This window comes from Xyrauchen texanus, chromosome 45 (genome assembly GCF_025860055.1).
Source record: "Xyrauchen texanus isolate HMW12.3.18 chromosome 45, RBS_HiC_50CHRs, whole genome shotgun sequence".
NCBI classification, from domain to species: Eukaryota; Metazoa; Chordata; class Actinopteri; order Cypriniformes; family Catostomidae; genus Xyrauchen; species Xyrauchen texanus.
In genome coordinates this window covers 7,306,787-7,333,642 of record NC_068320.1, presented here as the reverse complement: position 1 = coordinate 7,333,642, position 26,856 = coordinate 7,306,787, and the positions used below count along the sequence as shown (strand labels likewise).

The following is a 26,856-nucleotide window of genomic DNA, read 5'->3' as shown; positions in this document are numbered from 1 at the left end:
CCTGATATTTGTAAGTACTATGTGAAACGCTGTAGTAAACAATATGCTTCAAACACAATAATGCTATACTGAAAGTGGCGATTGCCGCCTAGTTCAAGTACATACTATTTGTATATCGCCTTTCACAACACACATCGTTTCAAAGCAGCTTTACAGAAAGTAATCAGAAAACGTTATTTAGATTTATAAAACTCATTTTGTGTAAAAAGGGTTAGGTTAGGGCAAGGGTTAGGTTACGCAATCCATTAAATAATGAGTCCAGATGGAGATATGTGGACGTTTTGGAAAATGTAGTCTAATTCTTTGCATAATTCCACATTGACAGCACTGCATACAGCAAAAATAATATGAGTAATATGATAGTATGCTATGCTGAACATATAAGCACACACACACAGGAAATAAGTGATGCTTATCTCTCTTTTTAATCCACCTACATCAAAGTCTGACTCAAACTAATAATTCATTCATCAATCTCTTTATTTATTAATATTGCCTTTTATTAATTAACCTGTCCTTTAATGAATCCCAGGCTGGCATTTCTTTCTGAATTCTCGATGTTACATGAGCTCCCGGGGTTTGCCAGCTGTATAGGATGGTTTGGTTTGTTAATTTGAGAAATGACAGTAATACACTGGCAAACAGACAACCTACACTAACAGAATATTTAAAAAAGTACTGTGGTCTTACAATTTTGTTGTTGTTTTTGGACCCACTTTATATTAGGTGTCTTTAACTACTATGTCCTTAACCGTTTGATTCAATGTACTTATTATATATTGTACTTATTATTGTGTTGTTGCATTGCACTTACATTTAAAGTATCTGCATTTAATTACATCTGTAGTTAAACTGTTAACCTTACCACTAACCAGAAACCTAACCCTTAAGCCTAAATGGCCCTTTCCGATTGAAAGCGAAGCGTATGTTCGCAGTTAGCACATTCATGCCTATACAATAGGTGGCGCTAATCGACAAAGCAATTTTACCCCGCATGTTCGCTCAAGGTGAGAATGGCCCTTTAGGAATCCATATATTCGATTCAAAATGTTGATCGTGGCGAAAATTAACCCTAAACCCTACACCTAAACCTACCCATACCCATACCTCAACCTCAGTAGCAGCATCTTGTGAGAAATTAGCAGAAAATGTAGTTACACACATTAATATGTTCTGTTAGTACATAGTAGTTAAAGACACCTGTGGCAGGGTGGAGGACGGGGCCGGGTCAATTATTAGGCTAATCAAGCCACCCGAGAGGGATAAAGGTCGACTGCAGAGGATCTTTATCCCTCTCGGGTGGCTTGATTAGCCTAATACGGGACCGGTTGTGTACGATCACAACCCGGCCCCACCCTCCGCCCTGCCACAACACCAAATGTGAAGTGGGAACTTTTTTGAAATTGTACCATGGTTTTACCCAGTTATTTGGACATTTACCATGGTAATACCATGGTAATTCTAAAGTACAATTGAGTATATTCATATACAGTACCACGATTGCCAATTATTCGGTGTCATGTTATATATCCAATTACAGAACGGATAGTCTGATCCTGGATGCAGATGACTTTTCTAAGGGTAAAGTGGGTAAATATACAAAAATACAGATGTCCCATCTTTTGAGTGTGATGTAATGCTTTTTAAGAGTGATGTGTTGAGTGTGATGTAATGCTTTTCTTACTAAATGTTGTTTGAGTTTAGGCAGCATCTTTTGTAGGATACGGTCATGATGTTCCTGGAAGCGCATGAGTTTAGGAAACCCTGGCACAAAGAAACCTAAACAAACACAATAACTTTGATAATGCACATTATGTCAAATGCAATGTGTTAAATGGATGTAATGGATGAAAAGTCATGCTGCAATAAAAGGTGTGCATACTTTTAAGAGTATAACACATCTCTATAATAGTCATAATTAACTGTAATGCAAAACAACTGCTAAAAATCAAGATGAAGGGCCTATACAGTAACTGACATTTCAGTAACCTGAAACTTACATTGCCAGGGTAATTAAACAAATAAATTAAAATAAAACAAATAGTGATATAGATGTACATTATATAAAATAAAACTGCTAGATTTAGGCTGTTAAATTAGGTGAAGTCTGTGTGTGTAAAAGAGAGTGTGAGTGTACCATGCATGGCATATCTCTGTCCAGACAGCAGTTTGACCAGCGCCCAGAAAGCATCTTCCTCATTCATATACATGAGCAACAGCGCAGTGATCTGACTCATGCCCTGACAATAGCCCACCTCCTACATACACACAGACACAATGAGAGAGAATCTTTAATGTTCAGCATTAGAAGAAATGCACAGCAATTCGCTTGGTGACTCTGTTTGTTACGTCATGCTGGGTAGCTCCACCCACAGTTAAATGACATTGGTTCAAAATCCCACTCCACATAGCTGTATATTAAACATAAAATATTTTCTGATTGGCTGTGATTGTGTCTCTTATTTCTTTGTGGAATCTGGAGTTACATTTTGCTTTGTTAGGACTAGGGCTGAAACGTTTAGTCAACGTTATCGACAACATGGACAATTAAAATTGGTCAAAAAAATCATTTTCGTTGTCGAATAGTCGTTTGATCTCATTTAACGTAACATGAGATCACATTAAACTCTAATGACATGCGAGGAGAGGAAGAATTACACAGCTCACAGTCCAGATGCACTCGAAACTGTATTTCCAAACAGCTTCAGGTGATGTAGATCGCAAATTATGAGGGAATTATAATGCAAAAATACAAAATAAGTAAATACAGAAGCACTCTCGTTGTGGAATAAGTGGAGCCGGAGCTCTTTAAAGGAAACAACCCGGTGTTACATCTTAAATTCTGTTATATTTAATGTGTTATAGCTTTATTATAGTTTAAATAATACAGAAGCAGGTCATGTAAATAACTACAAACTCCGGAACTGGCATTTCTCTGTGCGGTCAGCACCTCTTCTATGAGTTGCGTGAATGTCCCGATCTAAGGGGGAGAGATTAAAACTGCAACCGGTTGATGCACACTGTCGAGGGGACGCTCATCCCTCAAGCACACATGCTTAATGCAGCTAGATTATAACGTGATTGCTCGCGACTTATTGAATCATAATATATGTGTCACTGTGTGTTTCATATCACAAAGAAAATTGACAATACTCTGATTTATTAATAAGAGAGAGTTTTTTTTTGTGAGTTAAAGATGGATTGACGTGAACAGAAAGGTGAGAGAGGTGTAGTCTTCACCCCATTATACACTGCAACAAAAGAAGTATTTGATTTGCTTTGATTTGGCTTGTTTTTCAATATAAATATCTAAAACTCCTTTAGAATAATGTACATTTACTTTAGCAGCTATACTGCAGAAGTAAAAATTGTTATCTGAGAATGTTGAATATAATATTTAAAAAACTTTAAAAAAGTTGCATTCACCTGAGAAGCAGCATATAAGTTATTTAGACTTGCTTATAGAGAATAGATCTTGAACATAAGTATATTTTGTCTTTACTGCACTTGAAGAAGTGTAACCAAGAGAAAAAATAAGTCTAAATCTTATATGTTGCTTCTCAAGTAAATGTATCTTGTTTTAAGGATTTTTAGACAATTTTAAAAGGAAAACAAGACAAAAACACTTGAAAACAATAGGATTTTTGGCAGTGAATTTCTTTACTGAATTAAATGTAATAAAATGTATTTTTTCCACTTTAATTCAGAGAATGCCATTTAGAGATATTTTTTAAATATAATTGTGTCCTCTTTATTGTTAGGAAGCACATTTAATACAACCTTTTAAGTTGGGGCACAAGCTGAATAATCGGTTAAGAGCTAATGATTAATCGTTGCAATAATCGCCGACTAGTCGAATAATCGTTTGAATAATAGTTAGGTTAATCGATTATCAAAATAATTGTTAGTCGCAGCCCTAGTTAGGACACTCCAAATTCAGGGGTTTGATTCCAAGGGTACACAAATCCCACAGGCAAAATCTATACTATAAAATGCACTGTAATATCGATTTTGCTAAAACCATCTGCCAAATGAATACATCTAAATGCCAGTGTAGACTTCAAAGGACGTTCAGCGTGAAATCGCCATTGCGACTGGAGCTTAGTTCAGGACTAAATTTAATCTCGCAACATCCTGAGAGCAAACTGCCTCTTAAGCAACATGAAGTAGAAAGTTTTATTTTAGAATCAAGATTAAGAATAAATAAAATAGTTGTGGGTATATCTGACTCACCGTGTTATAAAGGGAGTATGCCGTGAGCACATGAAACAGATCCTGCTGTCTGCAACACACAAAACAATCATGAACACATCCTCTATTCTGCATTTCTATTGCACATGTCACGGATCATTTTGTTTTTAGTACATCCCTGTGCTCTGTCCTTTCCCCTTTTCTCTTTTCCTATTTAATTTTTTCTCCTGGATGTATAAAGCCACACTGCGAGACCCTTTCACATCTCCACAGGTAAATGTCACATCAGTCAATATGAGCACTTTAGCCTGTCACAATTCAATACTCCAATAACTGGAAGAGAACAGAGGGGGTGGGCGTTTCTGTCTCTCTTGGTCGCTCCATTGCTTTCTCAACTTTTCCATTTCACATGTCAGTTCAGGGCAGCAGTTTTATGACCGTGATAAATGGAAGCGGAGTAAAAAAATATTTTACACTCAAGGGCACTGTTACAGAGGCAGATTAAAGCTCTACACTAAAAGAGCACTTTAAAATAATGTAATAAAGAGTAACCATCAATAACGTTATTTAGTCTAAAAGGCTGTTAAAACCACGTCCGATTTCACTAAACACCAAGTATAAATATTTGCAACAAATTTTTTTCACTATTCACGTCAAAAACAATGCCACATTTTCTACAGTTGCATGATATTTTGGTGGCTGATATCTGAGAAAATCTAAATGAAATAATTGAGCTGATAGTGTGAATAATTAGCTAGCACAAAAAGTAAAACAATCAGTTACCCGTATCCACCTTATTCATACACCCCATGATGCTTTGCACGAAATGTGGGAGGTACTTCTGCTAAGAAGTAAACACAGTTATAGTTGCATCGCAAGTTCTTACATTTTGCGTTGCGGTGTTGATCATTCATTCCTACTGCTAGATGTGTGAGCACAGTCTGACAGAGCTTAATAAGGACAATATACGGATAGCCGTTCCATCTGTAATCAAGGTTTGGGAAGAGGATTTAAAGAAGTAGTCTCAGGATGTATGTAGTGCCACGAACCGCACATGTTATTCCTGAGCTCTGTAAGGACATTGTAACAAGTTCTACCCGAAAACACTTGAGCAAAACATAATGCAATACTCACTAAGACCTTGTTTATAGCTGGTATTTGTTTTGCTCAATGATTCAAAATCATTTGCTGTAACACAGTGCCATCTACTCTATTCTTGAAGAACAACAGGTATTGTAATTAATGCAAATCATAACAGTATTAAGATGTATCTCAGATGATCCGATCACATGTGGTCAGGCGAGACACATGCTCTTAGGCACACAAATGCATCTCCCGTGAGCACATGTGATCGGTTTTTGAGTAGGTTTCATGTTAGCATATATCATCACTACATCACAAATTAATATATCAGAAAAATTACACAAAAGACAAAGTTGCATGGTAAAATGCTGCACCAGGTACAGCTCAAATTTCATCTACTGTAAGTGCACACAAAGATACTGAAGAAGATCTGTAAAGATCTTGTATATGTATATGTAAGCTATTTAAAATTTTTCCGATCTGACAGTTAGTTCCTTTTAAAGTCATCTGACACCAGAGTCATGAACAGTTTAAACTCCTGATTTAGCGCAGCTGTTGATTGACAGAAACGAGTGGCACTTCGCTGCATCCCAGATGGTGTTTACATCGTTTCAAATATGTTTTTGACTACCTCTGTATGTGTTTTTTTGTGATCGAAGGTTTTGTTCCCCATTTACACCTGTATATGGTGCTGATCACTTGTCATCAGATCATCAGAAACTCATCAGAATAACATCCTAATACCAGCTGGATAAGGAGTCTAAATGACAGATATTAGCAAATGCTACAGAACGATTCCGGCGGAAGTCATCCCATATCCGTTTCTCCAGTAAGACCCCCAGTAATAAGGTGGATAGGCCACAGTAATCTGTGAATTATTAGTTATTGTATCGGCCACAAGGATTTGAGAATTATCTGTTTTCAGCCACAAAAATTTGTGAATTATCGGTTATCAGCGACAATGAGTTGTGAATTATCGGTTATCAGCCACAAGAAGTTGTGAATTATCGGTTATCAGCAACAAAGAGTTGTGAACTATCCGTTATCAGCCACAAAGAGTTGTGAATTATCTGTTATCAGCCACAAGAAGTTGTGAATTATCGGTTATCAGCGACAAAGAGTTGTGAACTATCCGTTATCAGCCACAAAGAGTTGTGAATTATCTGTTATCAGCCACAAGAAGTTGTGAATTATCGGTTATCAGCGACAAAGAGTTGTGAACTATCTGTTATCAGCCACAAGAAGTTGAGAATTATCGGTTATCAGCGACAAAGAGTTGTGAACTATCTGTTATCAGCCACAAGAAGTTGAGAATTATCGGTTATCAGCGACAATGAGTTGTGAATTATCGGTTATCAGCCACAAGAAGTTGTGAATTATCTGTTATCAGCCACAAGAAGTTGTGAATTATCGGTTATCAGCGACAAAGAGTTGTGAACTATCTGTTATCAGCCACAAGAAGTTGAGAATTATCGGTTATCAGCGACAATGAGTTGTGAATTATCGGTTATCAGCGACAAAGAGTTGTGAACTATCTGTTATCAGCCACAAGAAGTTGAGAATTATTGGTTATCAGCGACAATGAGTTGTGAATTATCGGTTATCAGCCACAAGAAGTTGTGAATTATCGGTTATCAGCAACAAAGAGTTGTGAACTATCTGTTATCAGCCACAAGAAGTTGAGAATTATCGGTTATCAGCGACAATGAGTTGTGAATTATCGGTTATCAGCCACAAGAAGTTGTGAATTATCGGTTATCAGCGACAAAGAGTTGTGAACTATCGGTTATCAGCCACAAGAAGTTGTGAATTATCTGTTATCAGCCACAAGAAGTTGTGAATTATCGGTTATCAGCGACAAAGAGTTGTGAACTATCTGTTATCAGCCACAAGAAGTTGAGAATTATCGGTTATCAGCGACAAAGAGTTGTGAACTATCAGTTATCGGCAACAAAGAGTTGTGAATTATCGGTTATCAGCAACAAAGAGTTGTTAATTATCAGTTATTGGCAACAAAGAGTTGTGAATTATCGGTTATCAGCCAGAATCGGTCCAGAAATTACATATTGGTGTCTCCCAAACAAATATTAATAATTCTCTGAAAAATGCTTGGATAACTGAATTCTTGTTCATATGCGAAAAAATCAATAAAAAAAATTTGTTGTTTTTTTTCTACTCACGTTAAGTACATAGCCAGGAAAAATATCAAACAATTTTAATGCACAGATTCAATTAGCTAGCAGCTCCAGATTAAGGGTTAAAACAGAAAAAGTAAAATTCTTGTGACGAGGCAGGCAAGGAATGAGGATCTACACGCAGCTTTATTAAACTGAAAAATTATTCTGAGTTAGCTTGTTTAAAGGAAAGCACAGAGCATAGACAAAACATGCAAAAACTGACAAAGGAAACAGGGAAAACAAGGGCTTAAATACACAAGGGAAAACAAGGAACACCTGGGGAAACAATCAGGGAATGAGAAACCATCAAGGAGAATCAATCAAGGAATAAAACTACAAGGACTACAAAGCTAACACAGGAAACAGAAAACTAAACAAGAATTCCAACATAAAAGCACAAAAACAACAGACAACAGGGAATATGACAATTATCAGTTATCTGTATAGGCCACAATGAGCTGTGAATGATCGATTATCAGTATCGGAACAGAAATTCCGAAAAATATTTGGATAATTAAATTAATTGTTTGCATGCAAACAGAAATAAAATAAAAAAATTAATTGATCATTTTGATAATTTCTGAATTTGTAAACAAACAAAATACTGATGTAATTCCTGTGGGTAGAGTTGGTCTTTGTAAACAGTGCTTAGCAGATAGTTCCATCATGTTCCATTCAGGTATCTTTGTGTGTATCATGTGAAAGTTACTGGGTTTAACAACTTTACATGGTCATGACAGTAAATAAAAGATTTGATATAACTGCGCAGACAAGTTTGGAAGTAATCACACTTGTCTCGTGTTAACAGTTGTCTTGTGATTTTAGAAAAGTTGAGTTAACATTCATGCAGTTCCGTGAATGAAAAGATGTCAATCACGCAAACCAACTGTTTTAAAACCGTGGTATATCGTGAAACTGTAACATCCAACTTGACAGTAACGTTGAAGTAATTAATAATGTCACAACAAAACAAAAAATAAAACTCATTTTTACGAAGTTCAATTAGCAACAGAGCAATGATGCATATCTGATGTAGGAATAAGATGTACAGTAAGATACTCACTTGACATCATAGCGGTGCATGAACATGATGTGATCTCTGTATGTACGATTCACATCAAGATCAATCTGACGAATATCAGGAGACAAACCCCTCGCCCTGACCTTCAGTTTCTAGAGAGAAAGAAAGAGAGATAGATTCCATACGCCATATTCACTAGACTTAATGCTTATTAAAACTTACTGTATGTGTGTAACTTTTTGGATGTTACAATTCTGTCTCCTGTCACAGCTTCATATGCAGAGACAACTATAAGCAAACCATTTGTAGGTTGATTTCCCCAAAAAGTTTAAACACTATGCTTCTGTGGTGCTTTAAAACTTTGGTCTGCAGCCCATCCAGCTGGTCACAGGAACACTGGCTCAACCAACGACATGAGTTTGGGGTGGGAATATCTGTTTGTCAACCAATGGCAGATGTAGGGTGTATTTCGAAATCTGTTTGTAATCAAAGTTTATTCTTGCAATTCGATCTATTGATGCTGTCCAGACGGCTGAGAAACAAAATGTGAATTTTTCACTGAAATATTACAAAGATTTGAATTCAAATTTTAAAGTCATTATTTCAGGGAGGAGGGAAATCTAAAAGAAATCTGATTTTTAAATCGATATAATCTCTTACATTCACAAGCGAGCAGAAAAAAATAAATATAAATATATATAGTATTTTAGAGATCAAGGATATACTTAAGATATACTTTATTGCAAAGAACACTGGCACAAATGTGCTTAAAATTATGAAGTAAAAAGATTTAGCCAGTTAAATAAGAATATAAATGCTTCAATAGATGGTTCTTTGTTAACTTAATGTTGCAAAGTAGTAAGTACCGGTGTCAGTACTATCATGGACTCAAGCAGTACTATCATGGACTCAAGCAATAATACTGCTGGCACCACAGTGTTTTTCATTAAGTACAGTTGTCTATATGTACCTAATTCTTATGCAGCGAGACACTGTTGACAGAGCAAGGCATAGTCAAGACAACCACCAAAGACCTCCACCTCTGGGAACCGTTCACTACTTTTCTATGTAAGCATACACTAGATGGACATCTTTGACTGTTGCATTGTCACACTGTTTTTTCAGCATCTTGCGCAGAAACAATAACTTTTTTTAGACACTGTGACAATATAAAAATAAATTCAACCTTTAAAACGTGCCTTGAGACACCAGCGTTCTGTTTTACTCATCACACTGCAGCTGTTTTAGCACGAGAATGTAAGCCATCACCAGTCTTTGGCACAAATCCAAAATTCAAATGCTCATTATAGGATTAAAATGTGGATTTTTATCTTAAATTCGACAAATATTTAAATTTGATAGCCTTAGACGCTATTGTCACAGATATAACACACTTCAGCTTTAAAATCTAGTAGAAAAACGTGTTTTACATTATATTTAATTTAGTTTTATTTACATTCTATATTGTTGTTATTATTTTTAAGGTCCCGTTTTTTATTAGGCGTCTTTAACTACTATGTACTTACATGACAAAAATGAAGAACAAAAGGTATTAGGCGGTCACGCGGCGCCATGCGAGGGTCGGGCGTGTGAACGACGAGCTCTGCGCACTTTTTGCTCACTTTTTAATCCTTTTTGTGTTGAAAACCGGTGAGATTTGATACACACTGCTACATAACAGTTCTAAGAAGTCAACATGTCAAATAATTCTAAATCCTCGGGCTCTGGAGACATTAAAAGACACTTAGGTGCTCAAGCTGACAGGCCCGCAGACCAGGGACTCAGTTTGGACGGTGCGGCGGGAGAAATTCAGCATGTCTGTAAGCCATAGCGTCACTTGGTCGTCATATTCGTCTGAAAGTCTTAGAGGACCTGGAAGATCTTGCTGTAATAAATCTATCAATTACGGTGATGAAGGCGAAATTCTCTGAATTGGTTACAAGAATCGGGGACGTCGAGAAATGGATCTATTTTCTGGAGTCATCAGAGAGGGAATTAGCTGCTAATCCGCTAGAGACCAAAGTAGATTTGCAGCACATTTGGGAAAAGCTGGAAGACCTTGAGAATCGTAATCGATGAAACGATGTCCGAATTGTTGGAATTCCTGAGCATGAAGGAGGTCGAGACATGGTGAAATTCCTAGATGAACTCTTCCCGAGTCTGCTCGACATAACAGGCCATAAGCTGGAAATTGAGTGAGCTCACAGGGTCCTGGCATGTAGATCCGCTGAAGGAGACTCCAATCAATTCTGGGCAAATTTCTGGGATCATCCGATAAAGATCCTGTGTTACACGAGGCGTAAAGGAAAGCTTCCTTGGAAAAACCACAGCATTTTCTTCTTCCCAGACTTTGCGAATTCGACAAGAGAAATATGATCGATTCAAGGATGCAAGAAACACTTACATCAATGGAAGGCACTGATGTTTCCAGCCATGACTCGCTGAATATACACTGGACTGTCTGAGGAAGCTGGCTGCCATATTATTTCTTTTTGTGTTGGTTCCACCTAGTGGCTGGAGTTTGTTTTGTGTAGTAACACTCCTTGTGGTCAAATGTTAATATGAGTGGTTTGTCTCTACGTGGAATGAGAATGGGTTGGAGCACCCCATAAAAAGAAGGAAGGTTATTTCTTTTCTTAAACATAAGAAATATGATATAGTGTTTCTTCAAGAAACACATATTTCCCCGCAGGAAGCTGAAAAATTTGGGAAGATATGGGGTGGACATGTTTTCTTAAGTGCTGGCTCAAGTAAGAGCAGGGGAGTCATTACATTGATAAGTAAACATCTACAATTCAAATGTCTCAAACAGATTAAAGATAAATTAGTGAGAATCATTATTGTTTTAGCAGATATTCAGGTGCAAAGGTTGATTTTGGCTAATATTTACACACCTAACATTGATGATCAGGTCTTTTTTATAGATCTTGAAGGGATGTTGCAAGCAGTTGGCACCCCTCATGATATAATTTTGGGAGGAGACATTAATCATTTGACGGACTCAGTCCTTGATCATAGTGAAGCAGAAGCATGTGTAAGCCCCCTAGAGCAACACTGACACTTCAGAGGATGAGTAAAAATCTTGGTCTAACAGATATTTGGAGACTTTTAAACCCATCTGGGATGGACTACACAATTTTTAATCAGTACATAAGAATTATTCTAGAATACATTTTTTCATATGTCCCTCATTTCATCTGTTGTTGACTGTTCAATTGAAATCATCTCAGATCACGCCCTGGTGAGTTTAGAGATGTTGCCACATATGGAGAAAAATAAATCACATAGTTGGCGCTTTAATGTATCCCTTTCACAAAATCCTGCTTTTCAACAAACTGGTCCTCAGTTTCCTCTGTGGGCATAGCTTGGGAGGCACTTAAGGCAGTTCTTAGGTGTCGGATCATACAGTATGCCTCATTCATAAAAAAAAAAAATGTTATTGAAAAAAATAAAAAGCTACAGTTACACACTGCAGGGCTTTAGTAAAGCTGCTACTGTACATTTGCAGTGATATTTCCCTCTGTGTTTTGTGTGTGGTCATATTTAAGCACAGAATTTGTGCTTGCCCCTCTTACATGCACATATTTTTGTCTAATCAGAACTAGCTCTAAAAGAAAGTCCAGAATAAGCAGGAGGAACTTAGAATTCGAAGTATGTGTGTGTATGTTTACCTCATATAAGTCCTTCTTCTCCTCCTTGATTTTGGGGATGTCAAGAAGCAGACCCCAAACCTGACCTCGCAGCTGCAGTGGAAGTCCCTTATAGATCCTTCTCGCCAGCTACACACACACACACACACACACACACACAAACACACACAGTATATAATTTTTGTTGAATGTTAGTAAAATTTACTATTAATTTCTTCTGGAATAAAAGTGGGGAAAAAGTACTTGATGCAAATTTAAGGCATATAGCTGAACTGTAATTTACAGTGGCAAGAAAAATTATGGAAAAACTGGCTTTCGACATTAATTGGTCACAAAATGTGATTAAAGTATAGACAAAGCACAATGTGCTTATGCTAACAACACATAGACAATTATAATATTCCATGTCTTTATTGAACACATCCCATTAAACATTCACAGTGCTGTGGAAAAAGTGAACCCCTAAGCTAAAGATGACAAAAAAATCTCATTAGTCAGGAGTTGGCAAACCTGGTATCCAATTAATGAAACAAGATTGAAGGTGTGGGTTAAAGCCACTTTGACTTATAAAATATTTTGAGTTTGCAATTCACAAGAAGCATCTGCTGATGTGGACCATGTCTCACAAAAAAAAAGAGGCTTTAATAGACCTGTGATCAAGCATTTTTGCTTTGCATTAAGCTGGAAAGGGTTAAAGTTATCTTGAAGAGCTTAGATATTTGTCTCTTCACAGTTAGACGAATTGTCTATAAATGGAGGCAATTTTTTAGTACTGTGGCTACTCTCCCTAAAAGTGGCCTTCCAGCCAAGATGACTCAAAGGGCACACCACAGAATGCTCAATGAGGTAAAAAAAAAACCCTAGAGTGACTGCTAAAGTCTTGAAAGATTCATTGGAACTGGTTCACAACTCTGTTCCGGAGTCTTCAATACAGAAAACATTAAAATGTTAAAAACATTAAAATGTTAAAATGTCGGCAGGACACGCTGCTTTCCAACAAACACATTACTGCATGCCTGAAGATTGCCAAAGACCACCTTGACACTCCACAATGATACTGGGAAAATATTTTGTGGACTGATGAAACTAAGGTTGAATTGTATTGGAAGAACACGCAGCAGTACGCATGGCATAAAAAGGGCACTGCATACCAACATGAAAACATCATGAGGAGGGAACATAGTGATTTAGGGCTGCTTTGCAAATCTATTTATCTGTCCGTTGTCAGAAGTTTTTGGAGTTTGGTTTCAATAAACAGTCTTTTCTCACTTGGTAGGAAGTTTAGAGTTTACACATACAGTTTACTTTTTCTCTTTGTTATAAGCAGACTCTCAAAACAGACAATCACGGTGTCTAAACACATTCAACATTAATTTAATAGAAAACAGCAGTTTAAGTGAGTGTGTCTCACAGGTGATTGGGCAGTTATGGAAGATTAACCTCCCATCAGAGGGCAGATTAAGAGCTGAAAAGTAAAATGCTGAAACCACAAAAGCTGATGGCCGATGAGAATTGTCTGTTAGCTACACTAAAACTCACCCCACTGAAACAGAGAGAGAGAGAGAGAGAGAGAGATGTGCAACTGTGGACAGGTGGAGAGGTGAACAAGAGGAATGAACACTTTTCCATTTCTCTCATCTGTCCACATTACTGCTGCTAAGTGATATACTGAACGTCTCTTTCCCCCTCAGGGCCCATCTGAGCCTGCGTGTGTATTGATGGTTGCCGAGTATCTCACTTACTATAATGATAATGATGAAATTAATAAACTTTGGGAGAGCTATAGAGGACATGATTATTGACAGATAGCAGCACATATCCCAGAGCCACACACACAGAATGAGTGAGTGTGTGTGTGTGTGAGATTCTGCCTCTTATCTCACCTAACACAGTATAATGAGACGATTAAGAGTGTTTGCTTATTTGAATAAAACAAAACATGACAAACAGGCGAGTGCCTTGAGTGTTTGTTTGTTGATATGGGATTGGTTTTGTAATTGCGGATGTGTAGGAATTCAATGGCTCCATCAGTTAGACAAAAAACAAACACTTTAAACAAGATGTCTGAAGAGTGAGGTTTGTGTATGTGTGTATGTAGGCTGTGTACAGAAAAATCTGAAACACACATATGCAGACCAATTAAATTATTATAGAGATGGCGATTAGCTATAGTAGCCATAGTCACCTTAAAGGGATAGTTCAACCAAAAATTGTAATTCTCTCATCATTTACTCGCCCTCATGACATCCCAGATGTGTATGACTTTCTTCTTCTGAACACAAATTAAAATTTTAGAAAAATATTTCAGCTCTGTAGGTCCATACAGTGCAAGTGAATGGTGACCAGACCTTTCATGCAAAAAACAAAATCACATAAGCATAAAAGTACTCCAGTTGTTAAATCTATGTATTTGGAAGCTATATGATATGATCCTTTTTTTACAATAAATCTCCAATTTCACTTTTACATTCACATTCTGAAAGTGAAAGTGGAGATTTATAGTAAAAAGGATTTAAATATTGATCTGTTTCTCACCCAAAATTATTGTATTGCTTCAGAAGACACATATTAAACCACAGGAGTTATATATATTACTTTTATGCTGCCTTTATGTGATTTTTTGAGCTTCAAAAGGTCTGGTCACCATTCACTTACATTGTATGGACCTACAGAGCTGAGATATTCTAAAAATCTTTGTTTGTGTTCTTCAGAAGAAAGTCATACACAATGATGAGAGAATTTTCATTTTTGGGTGAGCTATTCCTTTAAAGGCCTGTTTCAACCAGGTTTGATGCCAATAAACAACACGGAAGCATTAAACAATTTCGTATGATTCCAAATTTTCAACAAGAAGTTCTTAGAGATGAGTTGCTTTGTTGTAAAATCTTGTAATTCATGTTTTTTTGGGCCCAAAAATTTGTATGAAGCCAAATTCTGATTATTATATAATTATACATTCCAAATTGGGGAGATAAAGGGGAGGGGAAAAAATATAAAAGTCTTGTTTTCAGAGAAATCTGAGATTTATGCTTAAGAAAACGATTTGGCAATTGGGTAAATAATAATAATAATAATAATAATAAAATGTGTTTTCCCTTAGAATTACGTTTATTTTTCAGTCCGTGTATGCTGTTCCTTAAATTGTAGTTTCTAAACTGAAAAACAAAACAACCCTTTGAACATTTGTTTTTTATTTGAATAAAAACAATTCAAACATTTTACCTGTTTGTTTTATTACCTGTTTTATTTAAAAAAACAAATCCTTTTTGCCTAATTCTTTTTAAAAAAGGAAAAAAGTTAAAAGCATCATTTTTATTTTGCAGGCTTTTGATTTCACGCATTTGAAATATGTATATTAAACAATAGTTGACTTCTAAAGACTTCTAAAAAAGTTTTTGTATTGTCTAATCAATGGTTAAAAATAACGTAAAGTGTTTGAATTATTGTAATTACATATATTTATTATATATTAGAAATTAAATAAAGTATTAAAACTATTGTGCCAAATTATCTTTATTTGTAGGCATTTCCCAACAAATACTGACATGCAATTAAATCGATGAATTAATTGGCAAATTTGTATCAAGTGACAGCCATTTGTTTTCAATTTTGAATAAAAAAAACGGCAGGAAATGAATGAACACAGACCTTTTTCTTACCCTATTGGTAAATAGCAAATGCAACTTGTTTTAAGGATGTTTTGATATTTTTACTGAAAAAGATGACAGAAATACTGATTAAGAAATTGTTACATTATTTTTTTTTTTTTTTTCAATTTAATTGGTGTACTATCATGATGCACAACCGTCAAATCAAGTTTAAATTGGATAATTGCACCCTTAAGAGCGACACACATTAACTCCTCTCTCTATTAGTTTCACACAGAGTAATAAACTGCAGAACTGTCGTGCTTTACCTCAGGTATCATAATGATTTCTCAAATGTACCCGACAGCGTTACAGAGCTGAAATACAATTTAACACACAAACCGCAGCCTGAAGATATTACCACACATAGACAGACAGACATACATGTGTATATATATATATATATATATATATACACACACATACACAATTTGTCCAATTGAAGCACAACAGTGCTTTTCTAAGGGGAATGTTTCAATGATGCCCACAAGATGAAAGACAGAGACATTTTTTGAAAGTCCTTTAGAGATTTAAAGTCCATTCAATGAAGAACATACCCACCTTGTCGCTGTTCTTGTATTTCTCCCAGCTTTTCAGCATTTTTAGCCATTTTGATGTTCTCTCCACTTCCAGATGCTTTTGCTAAGTGCAGGAATTACAAACAGAATATATTCAATAAAAATGACAAAAACTTGCCGCAATGTTTAATCTGTGCCTTTAAATCAACACTTTTGTTGTCTAAATGTCTGATTATACTACAAACAGTTTATGCTGTTTTAGATTTACAGCGTTATTAAAAGTTTTGTGGCCACCCAGATACAAACACCCAAGACATTTTAAATATCTTCACTCTTTTTCCTTCTACAGGAGCAGATAATGGCCTTTTCTACAATTTAGCATTTCTCATCACTTTAAAACATGACATTAAGTGCTCTTGGCCGTGATTAAAGAAGTGATCTAAATCTAAATTTAACTTGAATTGTGCGTGTATAGCCCCAAAAAGGGCACTTAAGAATCAAGTCACACTTAAAGATGACATTAGATGTCTAAATATGAAACCAAGTGGCATCTTCAAACATATAATGCTAGAGCTTTTTGCAAAACTAACTTCACTTTTCTCAGCAAGCTTTGTAATTCTGTTGTCAAGGTTAATGAATGCATGAATTTCACACAGGTGTCCTAGCAGAGAAACCACAGCTAGAGGTCATCACATTAACCATGAACATATTCTACAAATATCTGACAACTAGAAACTGTCTATAGATATGTATTGCTTGAAAAGTGTGCTTAGGTGCTTACTTTAAAGGAGCCCTATTATGCCCCTTTTTACAAGATGTAATATAAGTCTCAGGTGTCCCCAGAATGTGTCTGTGATGTTTCAGCTCAAAATACCCCATGGATCATTTATTATACCATGTTTTAAATGCCTCTTTTAGGGTGGAAACAAAAACATGCTGATTTTGTGTCTCTTTAAATGCAAATGAGCTGCTGCTCCCCTCCCCCCTTTCTGGAATAGGGCTGTGCCTTTACAGCTCGTGCTTCGGATACTACAGCAACAACAAATTAGAACCAATATGACTGACAGCATAAATAACGGAGTTCAGCCAGGGCTGGACTGGGAAGAGAAATTGGCCCAGGATTTTACATAGCAACTGGCACAAAAGTTGAGAGGCTGTCCTTTTCTGCATATCACGACACAGTTTTGTGGTCCGTTCTGCATACTGCGTCAGCTTATTTTAGCTTATCGTGGCCTTCCGGACACTTAATGCCAATGTATCTAATAATACCGTAGCCTATATCAGTAAGTGATGGAGAAAGATGATCTTGAAAAAGAATGTAGGTTATTAGGGGGCCTGGGTAGCTCAGCAAGAAAAGATGCTGACTACCACCCCTGGAGTCGCGAGTTCGAATCCAGGGCATGCTGAGTGACTCCAACCTAGTTTCCTAAGCAACCAAATTGGCCCGGTTGCTAGGGAGGGTAGAGTCACATGGGGTAACCTCCTCGGCGAGTTGTGCGTGGATGCCTCAGAAAATAGCGTGAAGCCTCCACACGCACTAGGTCTCCGCGGTAACGCGCTCAACAAGCCACATTATAAGATTATAAGATATAAGATGGATTGACGGTCTCAGATGCGGAGACAACTGAGATTCCTCCTCCGCCACCCAGATTGAGGTGAGTAATACGCCACCATGTGGACTTTGAGCGCATTGGGAATTGGGCATTCCAAATTGGGGAGAAAATAAATTAATTAATAAAAAATAATAATGTAGGCTATTTCTATATTTTTAAGTCATTTGCAGTCTTATAATTTAATTACCATTGAAGCTCAAGAATGTATCATAATAATTATGTGTGGAACACCATAAAATCAATGGTAAGATTTACCTATAATCATTTCAGATTTGACTGGCTTACATTTACGCTTTGAGTCAGAGAAATATCAAAACGCAAACCACTGTGCGAGTGAAGGGCACTGTTGCACAAATCTACCTCTGTATCTTTACATGCATATATTTTACCATGTGAAATCCAAACGAATCACTGAACCAAACAGTTGAAGCCTATAATTTTATTTAACTGAATGGATTAACTAGAAAGTTAATGACTCAGTTAACTCAGTTTTAAACCATCACAGGTCCATTTTGTTTCGTTTTTGCAACGTTTGCCATTTCATATTTATCATATGGAACAAAAAACCACAGCACAAAATCAGAGAGTCAGCCAACGTTGTAGTCGCACCACTGCGATCTCTTGGAAAGTTTAATCGCACTGTTAGGAAAACTGGTTGCAAAATGCGACGATTTAGTCGCAGTATGGAGCTCTGATGTACCAGTAAACATCGAAATTCTTCTCCAGACTCTCGCTCCACAATTACTATCTTTTTAGACAGACAGAGAAAGATAATAGAGGACAGGGAATGAATAAACCACATGTTTGAGTCCTGCCTCTCCTAGATTCTCACTGGTCAACGGATGCCTACACCAGTGTGCGTTGCAGCAAAAGTTGAAATGTTCTCAACTTGTAGTCGCATGATGGAGCTTCACTCTCAGAAATCGTTGCGTTTTCCCTGTTCATCCTTCCAATGCACCATCCCCTTTGAAATCAATGCATTAGCAGCATTCTCTGACGCAGCATTAACTCTAGTGTGTAGGGTCCCTAAATCCCCTTAATGCGCATTTCATCTGAAACGCAAATGTCCTTGTTTTCTGTCGCCAGGAAGCTATTCAGAGCAAACTTCACGTCACCTTTGAAGGAATGTAATGTAAAGGTTGTACAAAGTAACATTTATCTTTAACAATGCTATCAAAGTAAATAGCAGGCACAACAACGGCACTACAACATGGGGCTGCCATCTTGATTGTTGTGGATTGAATGGATCACACAGTTACATGACAATACATCATCAAGTTCCAATATCTCCATTTTCCCTGTCCACACTACAACACGAAGATGGCACTTTCAAATGTATCCACTTAAAAGAGTGTTTTCAAAACTGTCCAAAACGGCATCTCAGTGTCTCAAGACTTTGTAACACTTTCTGCCTGTCAATCATACTGCGCATTCACCGGATATTCCATATATTGGCAAAAGGAAGCTGATAGCGTCAGTTTGTCGAGTTAGAATGCTACTTTGCTACCGTTGCTTTATTTTTTGAATGTTTGCTTACATCAAAATTAATTTTTAATTTAGCCAGTTCTTACCTGCGAAACTGAGATGTTCTCCTGCTCCATCTCTGATTATAACGGTCTCCAAGCTTATCTGTGTGTTTACGTGTCTATGGAAATAGGGGCATGTCTAATTCGATGGCTAAGTCTCATGGAAGTTCTAAAACGGCTAACATAATTTACAGCTCCTTTAAGCATAATTCTAGCCTAATTTTGTTCTTTCAAAAACGTTCAGCTCAAGTTTAACACCGTTCTGGTGCCACAGACACAAGCACAGAGCTGGGCTCACCTTCTCCTCCACTACGTCATATGCTGGAAGCTCATTCTCGCTGAAAAAGACAAAATAAACACACATGGTTACAAACAGGAATACAATGAGTGCAATCCAAACAAGCTACACTAATTATTGTAGATTAACCCTACCCCTAAAAGAAAACTTTTTGCAGTTTTGGCATTAAAACATATATATTGATGATGTATAAATAGTGTTTCCAATTGAGTATGTCAATAGACATCACCAAAGGGAGATTTGTCAGATTTAGCAAGCTTCTAGGGACAATTTTGTGTCTAAAGTAAACTCAGACACATTCAAAAGTTGGGTTTGAAATGTTCACAATGTCAACAAAGTGTTTTACTTGGGCTACAACTGACAAATAGTCATTCATAGTCTCTAAAATGATGCTTTAAATATGGCTGAATGTCTGGCCACTGTTCAGAAACTCGATGGCTGCACAGGGAGAGAAACAGAAGTAACCATAAATCAAAAACTTTGTTGGGTTGTTGAAGTAAAATTTGAGTTCCAGCAAACTGTTTGCATGTATTACTGAAAAAGGGAATTACTTTGTTCCACAGGAAGTACACTCACTGGATAAATAAACATCACTATGGGTAAAGATGCACCCATGACCCCCACCCCTGAAACTGTTCAAAGTGTGAGATCTCAGTCGGCTACACAAACAGGAAATTACCATTTTCATGGCTGCCATTTCAGATCTGATTTGGGATTTGCACAAATATTGGGTGAAATAGCAAATTTTCAATAAGATTAAACTATTTGATTTATATTAATACTGAATAATATAGATAACGTGCCATCTGTCTGTCTATCTAACTAACTCTGCTTTTCTATCTCTCATTTTCTGTCTTTTTTTGCATTCTTTTTGCATCTTTTTTCTTTTATTCTCTCTCTGTAATTATAACTGTAATAATAGCCTACTGATCTGCCAGCCACATGTGGCACCCTATAAATATCCAACAGTACAGTGCTGTTTAAGGGGCCTGGGTGAGCCACAAACCTCCCCGCCAGGACGGAAAGAGAGGACAAGAGAGGGCAAGAGGAGCAGACAGACATCAAGATAAGAGCTGTAAAGTTCTCTACTGGGTTTCTTCAGTTTCTAAAGTCTCTTACTGCAGGAAGCCGAATCGGTCCACCACTTTATACAGATCATAATTGGCTTCCTCCCATGACTCCACCTTGGCACTTTCTTTACCCTGAAAGCACAATAAACAGAAAACAGTAAATGTGCAGTGTTTCACTTATATGCATTCAACAGTGACACAACGGCGCTGCTAAATTATGAGCGCCACTGCTGAAATTTTACATGGTTCATTAATATCCTTGCCACAACGTTACACTTACTAGGTCTGTTCGGATCGGTTGCGGACAGCAGTGAAAAAACAATGCCATTTATTTATTTTTTGGCAACATTTCAGGTCACCGAGGCAAACGTAATGATCATCTTGAGGTCGGCGCTTTATACACCCTAAATATGCTTCTCATTTTCAACGTGATATTTCTGCATTGCGATTGAAGCCTGGTTTCCACGTGAGTTTGGAGCAAGTCATCATGGAACTACCCGCGGCAATGATCTGCTTTTCTCTGAAGCGCAAGGATCAGGCACATGGGCTTTCCTCGATATCACGCTGCAGACCACAAAACTAATGTAACCCATTTGAATTATAGTGTGAATTTTTTAGTTTAAAGCGCTGTGTAAGAAGTCAAACCTCTCAAACAATAGATATCTATAATGATCTGGGGTAGTGGTTCATGGGCGTTCGCACAACAGCACCGCTGCTGAAAAAGATCCTAGGGAAAATTCACAGTTCTAGTGTGTTTATATATATATGTATATATATATGTGTGTGGAGTTGCCGAAGGCTTGAATTCTCAAACCGCATGGTTTTGCTGCACTGTGAACTTCATACATATTTAAGGCAAGTAATGGAAGGGTGGGCAGTGTGTGGACATTTTGTCAGCTGCTCCGTTTAAACATCACATATATAGAGAGAGACACCTGGGGCAGAGACAGGTTAACCTTGCATGTGTTTATGTAAGGAGAGATAAATATGGGCAGAATGCTCACCACACGAATATGTATCAGCCCATTCCTGTGTATAACATTTCCACAGATATGCCACACTCACACATTTTTTTTTTGTGGCTTGCAAGACAGATAGAGAGAAAATAAGAGAAGAAACACTGTTCTTTGGATCAGTGTGTCAGTTATATAATGAATTTTGGGGGAACAACTAACGGTCAGTCATTTTTTGTCTTGCGAAACCAACATTGCCTTTTGGTGTCCCTTGTACAGTCAGCTAACATCAATTATATAAAGACTATTTAAACAACATGTAAGTGATATAGCCTGGTTGTGATATTTAAATAAATAATAAAGTGATGAATGATCTCTACCTGGCGCAAGTTAATAGGTCCTTTAAACATGTAGGGATCTTTTTTCGTGACAGCTCTATGTGCAGCGCTATGCACAGTGACGTACAGTCGTATCCAATTTTCGTGAAAGCTAATACTAAGCCCAATTTTTGTACCAGTACAACACGCAAGTGGGCATGGGTGGAGTGCTTGCGCTATCCGTGGGTGTATGTGCGAAAATGTGTTTCGTATGTTAATGAGGTGCCGCAAATCGCATTTTGCTGTATTCCTGAGAAATAGGTCATTGTGCAAAGATGTCTGAGAACCACGTCTATTCTCAGCATAAAGTTTAATCTCAGTACCTGCGTTTGCAGTTTGGGGATTCCACCAGCAGATAATATCGAAGAGATATGGCTACATTTGAATCCTAGCCATGATGTGTTTATGTTAGTTGATATAATAATTATACTTGCATTCTTTATAATTTAACGCAGCCTACATCCAATTCATTCTGACAAGTGTATATACAATGAGCCATGTGAATATAATGAGCATGTCACTGTCATGGAAGTATGCCTCATATTTAAAATGGATGTAGAAATGTAAACAAAAAAGAATGTAAGACACAAATGGTCCATGTTTTTTAAGTATTATTCTTTAAAACATTGCATACAACTAGTGTTGCAAATTTTATGAAAATTAATAGACAGTCTTTTCTCAATAGGCTGGCATGATTACTGAATGAATTTGTGCTGAAAATGATAAATCGACACTTCAAAAGCTTAATCAATCAAATTATTAACAATGAATAATCATGCATAGATTATTCATTAGCATCCCTACATACAACCCATTTACACAACCAAATTCTTATGAACTGGCTGTTTTCATGTATATAGACAGTGCTTAAAATGAAATGGAAAATATAATAAGATGCAGATGGCGGAATAACTGGAGTACTTGACTATGACTATGCACACTATTTTGCCAACCAGCTTAAGCTTAAAACCTAGAGCATGCTTGCACGAAAATAAAAAAATTCATGACCATGTCCACTTTGGGCATATCGCGTAGCACTGTGCTTAAGGCGTAGCGGCCCATAATCTGTTTGCCACTTAGTTTCACTTACTCTATTGCCAGAGCTGATAAGCACTTTTACATGTAATGAGGTTGCCAATCAACTTCCATACTCTCTTTTTGTCTAACATTTAAATTGCCTCAGTTGTTTGCAGGTCAGCCAGTTTAACTTTCTTTCTGAAACCCTCCTCCTCCTCAGCATCACCTGTCTAGATCTGCTTCAAGGGATCTTTACGTCTGTCTAATTGTGCAGCAGCAGCGTAAGAAAATCTTGTCTGTCAAGACCAAACATACAAACTTGTCATATCCATAGCAACTTGTCACGACTGAACTAGAGAACTTGTACCCTTTGAATCTGATCCTAACAAGGAGCAGCATATGAATGCTACTGTTACCTCTTCAAGTGAAGGCAAAACCTGTTTGTGAATGTCTATTTAACGACAGGTAAAAAAAATTTGAATTGACAACATGCAATTTAACTTTTGTGGATACTGACAAAAGCAGCGCTCCCTGTGAGTTGGACTACATTGGACGGTTCTTTCAGGCAACCACTGGCAGAATACATAAATTAGCATTTATGGTAACTGAAATGTAGTTTGAAAATGCTGTTAAAATGTTCAGTATGTGCTATGTAATTTTAATAATAAATGATTAAATAATATTAATTGACAACAATAATTTAAACTAAAATCTTTATTTGAAAATTCCAGACAACTATTTATACAATCTCAAGATCAATCTTTTACTTTGAAGTTTACTTTTTAGTTTTTGAATATTTTGTTAATATAGAATATACAGTACTGTGCAAAAGTTTTAGGCACTTGTGAAAAATGTTGCATAGTGAGGATGTCTTCAAAAAATATTACATACATAGTTTTCATTTATTAATTAACATCAAACAAAGTCCAGTAAACATAAAAAAAGCTAAATCAATATTTGGTGTGACCACCTTTGCCTTTAAAACAGCCCCAATTCTCTTAGGTACACCTGGACACATCTATTTCGGCTTTCTCAGTTGCTTCTGTCTCTTCATGTAATCACAGACTTGCTTGATGTTCAGTGGGGGGCTCTGCGGGGGGCAATGCCATCTCCTGCAGAGTGTCCTTTTCTTCTACTCTAATCATTTCTATTTGGAAAAGTAATGTTTGAGAGTCTAAAATGTATTTTTGTTATTGACACACTAAATCTGAAGATATAAATAATCATTTTATGACAAATGTTTTTGTGAAACATCTGAAGTACCTAAAACTTTTGCACAGTACTGTATATCCTAATATTTTCACAATGTTTCAACATATAGCATAGCTTCAAAATCATTATGTAAGCAAAATGGACATCAAAACTAAAGTATATCCAAATGAATATGAATTTGAAATCAAATTGATTTGTGAAGTGTGTGTAAATTAGAACTCAAATCACATCGGGAAATTATTTCTGCAGGCGACACACACCAATGACACACCCCTTACATATTACAAATTACATAACAAATTACCAACTTAGATTTTTTTTAAAAATGTCTATACTTATAATCAATAACCTAAAATAAACAATTGTATATATTCCAATAATTTTTTATTCAATGACATCTTTCGCAATGCTTCATGGGATCGTTGTCCGTGCCCCTTATGAAAGACGGTAAGTACACAGCCTTGTATCTTTGTCTTTATGTCAGATTTTCAAATAATTTTTTGCCTCAAAACAAAGATTGTGATGTTGCGATTCTCCTCGGAGCTGGTTGTTTTGGAACTCTTTTATGAAGGATTTTATATAAAGTCTATGGAAGAAATGAATGGGGAAAATACTTCACCCAGATGGCTGAAAAAGTGCTCTATTGATCTCAATATTCACAATATCGCTTAATAAAATATAATCAGCAAAATCATTGCGGTTCTATGGTGAATAATCGATATATCGCCCAGCCCTAGTCTGTGCATGAAATAATAGACGTCCCATGTTAACAATTGTAATCTAAAGTCTAATCCTGTCTGAATAGTGCGTATGTATTTATATATCTGACATATGATAATAACATTTGGCAGTCAAAGAATGAGTTGGCATTACATTACATCACTTTCCAGGTTGTGACATTCTCACTTCCTTTTTGTTACATCCTTTTGTAAAATGCCCTATGAAAAGGTCACGCAACCCAAAAGATCACAACCCACACCTGAACATCAGCAGCTAATTAAAGTTCTATGAATTCATTCGATTAGACAGTTTTTTTTGTTTTGTTTTGATGATACAATTTAATTAAATTTAAAGCACAGAATTTGGTAAAAAAAATAAAGCAGATTTCATATGGCCCTAACTTAAACCTACTCAAGTCAATGAATCCCCCATCACTGATAAAAATATTACAGATAAATAAAAAAATAAGAAATATTTAGCTAGCCGACCTCACTACTTAATTATAGCTTATGAATTTCACATAATTTTATTATTGGCCTTTGTATACATGTCTTTTTAATATTTATTTTCAATATTAGGGCATAAGTATGTAAAAAGTTTAAAATGGTGAAACACAAAATCTGAAGACATGTCTCAGTAATATTTAACCGCAAATTTCAAGATATTATTTTGCATAGGTATGCACCGATCCGATAACTGGATTGGTATCGGCTCCGATACTGAAGCTTTTAGATGGATCAGGTATCGGTCTGACGAGCACGATCCAAATCCGATACTGTGTGTTAGTCACGTTCGTTGCTGTCAAGCTCCAAAAATGACAGAAAAGAACCATTACAACACCATTAAAGTAGTTCATATGACTCGTGCATTTTATTCAAAGCCACTTGAAGACGTGCGATAGCTCTGTGAATCACAAAAGGCTGTTTAATAAGTAAATATATAGTATGCGCAGCGGCAGAGCATTAGTGAATGGTGCTGCTCTGTTGACAGAAACTCACGCACAGGCTGGTGATGCACTCGTGGCTATTTTTAGCCTTCACAGCTATTTTTAGCACAATATTTCGTTTTTTAATGGTGACATTATTTTCACCATAAAATTATATATATTTTGAGGTAAAATGCAAACTGGACATTTCTTGATGAGAATCACCTAAAAGAGGAAAAAAGTTCATGCTGGAGAGAGAAAAACAAAATACAGACATAAAAAGACAATTAAATTAAACATGACAGAGTGTGTTGTGCTTTTTTTATCTGAAAGGAGAATCCAATGTAAGGGAGCTTATCCCAATTCAATTAACAGACATGTTCCAGAGTCACAGCCCCCAATGAGAGCTCAGATTATACTCAATTAAAACCACCAATTTACAAACTGGTCACGAGCGAGAGACAGACAGAGACAAATGAAGACACATCATGAGGAAATATATGAGACTTTACATATGCTTCATTTTTAAGCAAGTATGGCACTCAAGGTTGTGATATATTGTAAATAGTCACAGCCAAAAAGGATCTGATTCATGTACTTTTTAAATTATAACAACATTCAGTCACATGACATGTTGAGGAAGTCAAATGACTTTTTTGATGCACATCTAGGAATTTATTCAGTTAATGTGTTTTAATCTCAGTTTATGAGCATGTCCTCTTATCAAATACCAAAACTCTCGACCTTAAGCGTGCACATTTTTATGCGCATTTCAGATATTGTAATCGCATCTTGTTGTTTCCATTCAGTATTTTTTATGCGATATCCCAAAATGAGCATAAAAGTATGTAAATGAAA

The 26,856-nt window shown here is 36.5% G+C and overlaps 1 protein-coding gene across 4 annotated transcripts in view; it reads right to left on the bottom strand.

Annotated features, from left to right (window-relative positions):
• usp6nl (USP6 N-terminal like) overlaps window positions 1-26,856 on the bottom strand; it is a 90,265-nt gene that overhangs the window by 9,653 nt on the left and 53,756 nt on the right. For all 4 annotated transcript variants that reach the window (XM_052118470.1, XM_052118469.1, XM_052118467.1 and 1 more), the window contains 8 exons: window positions 20,844-20,926; window positions 19,725-19,764; window positions 16,331-16,411; window positions 12,144-12,251; window positions 8,515-8,624; window positions 4,234-4,282; window positions 2,138-2,258; window positions 1,685-1,779 (listed from right to left, as the gene is read on the bottom strand). In XM_052118470.1, the coding sequence (XP_051974430.1) occupies window positions 1,685-1,779; window positions 2,138-2,258; window positions 4,234-4,282; window positions 8,515-8,624; window positions 12,144-12,251; window positions 16,331-16,411; window positions 19,725-19,764; window positions 20,844-20,926 (687 nt within the window). The remainder of the gene's footprint in view (window positions 1-1,684; window positions 1,780-2,137; window positions 2,259-4,233; window positions 4,283-8,514; window positions 8,625-12,143; window positions 12,252-16,330; window positions 16,412-19,724; window positions 19,765-20,843; window positions 20,927-26,856) is intronic.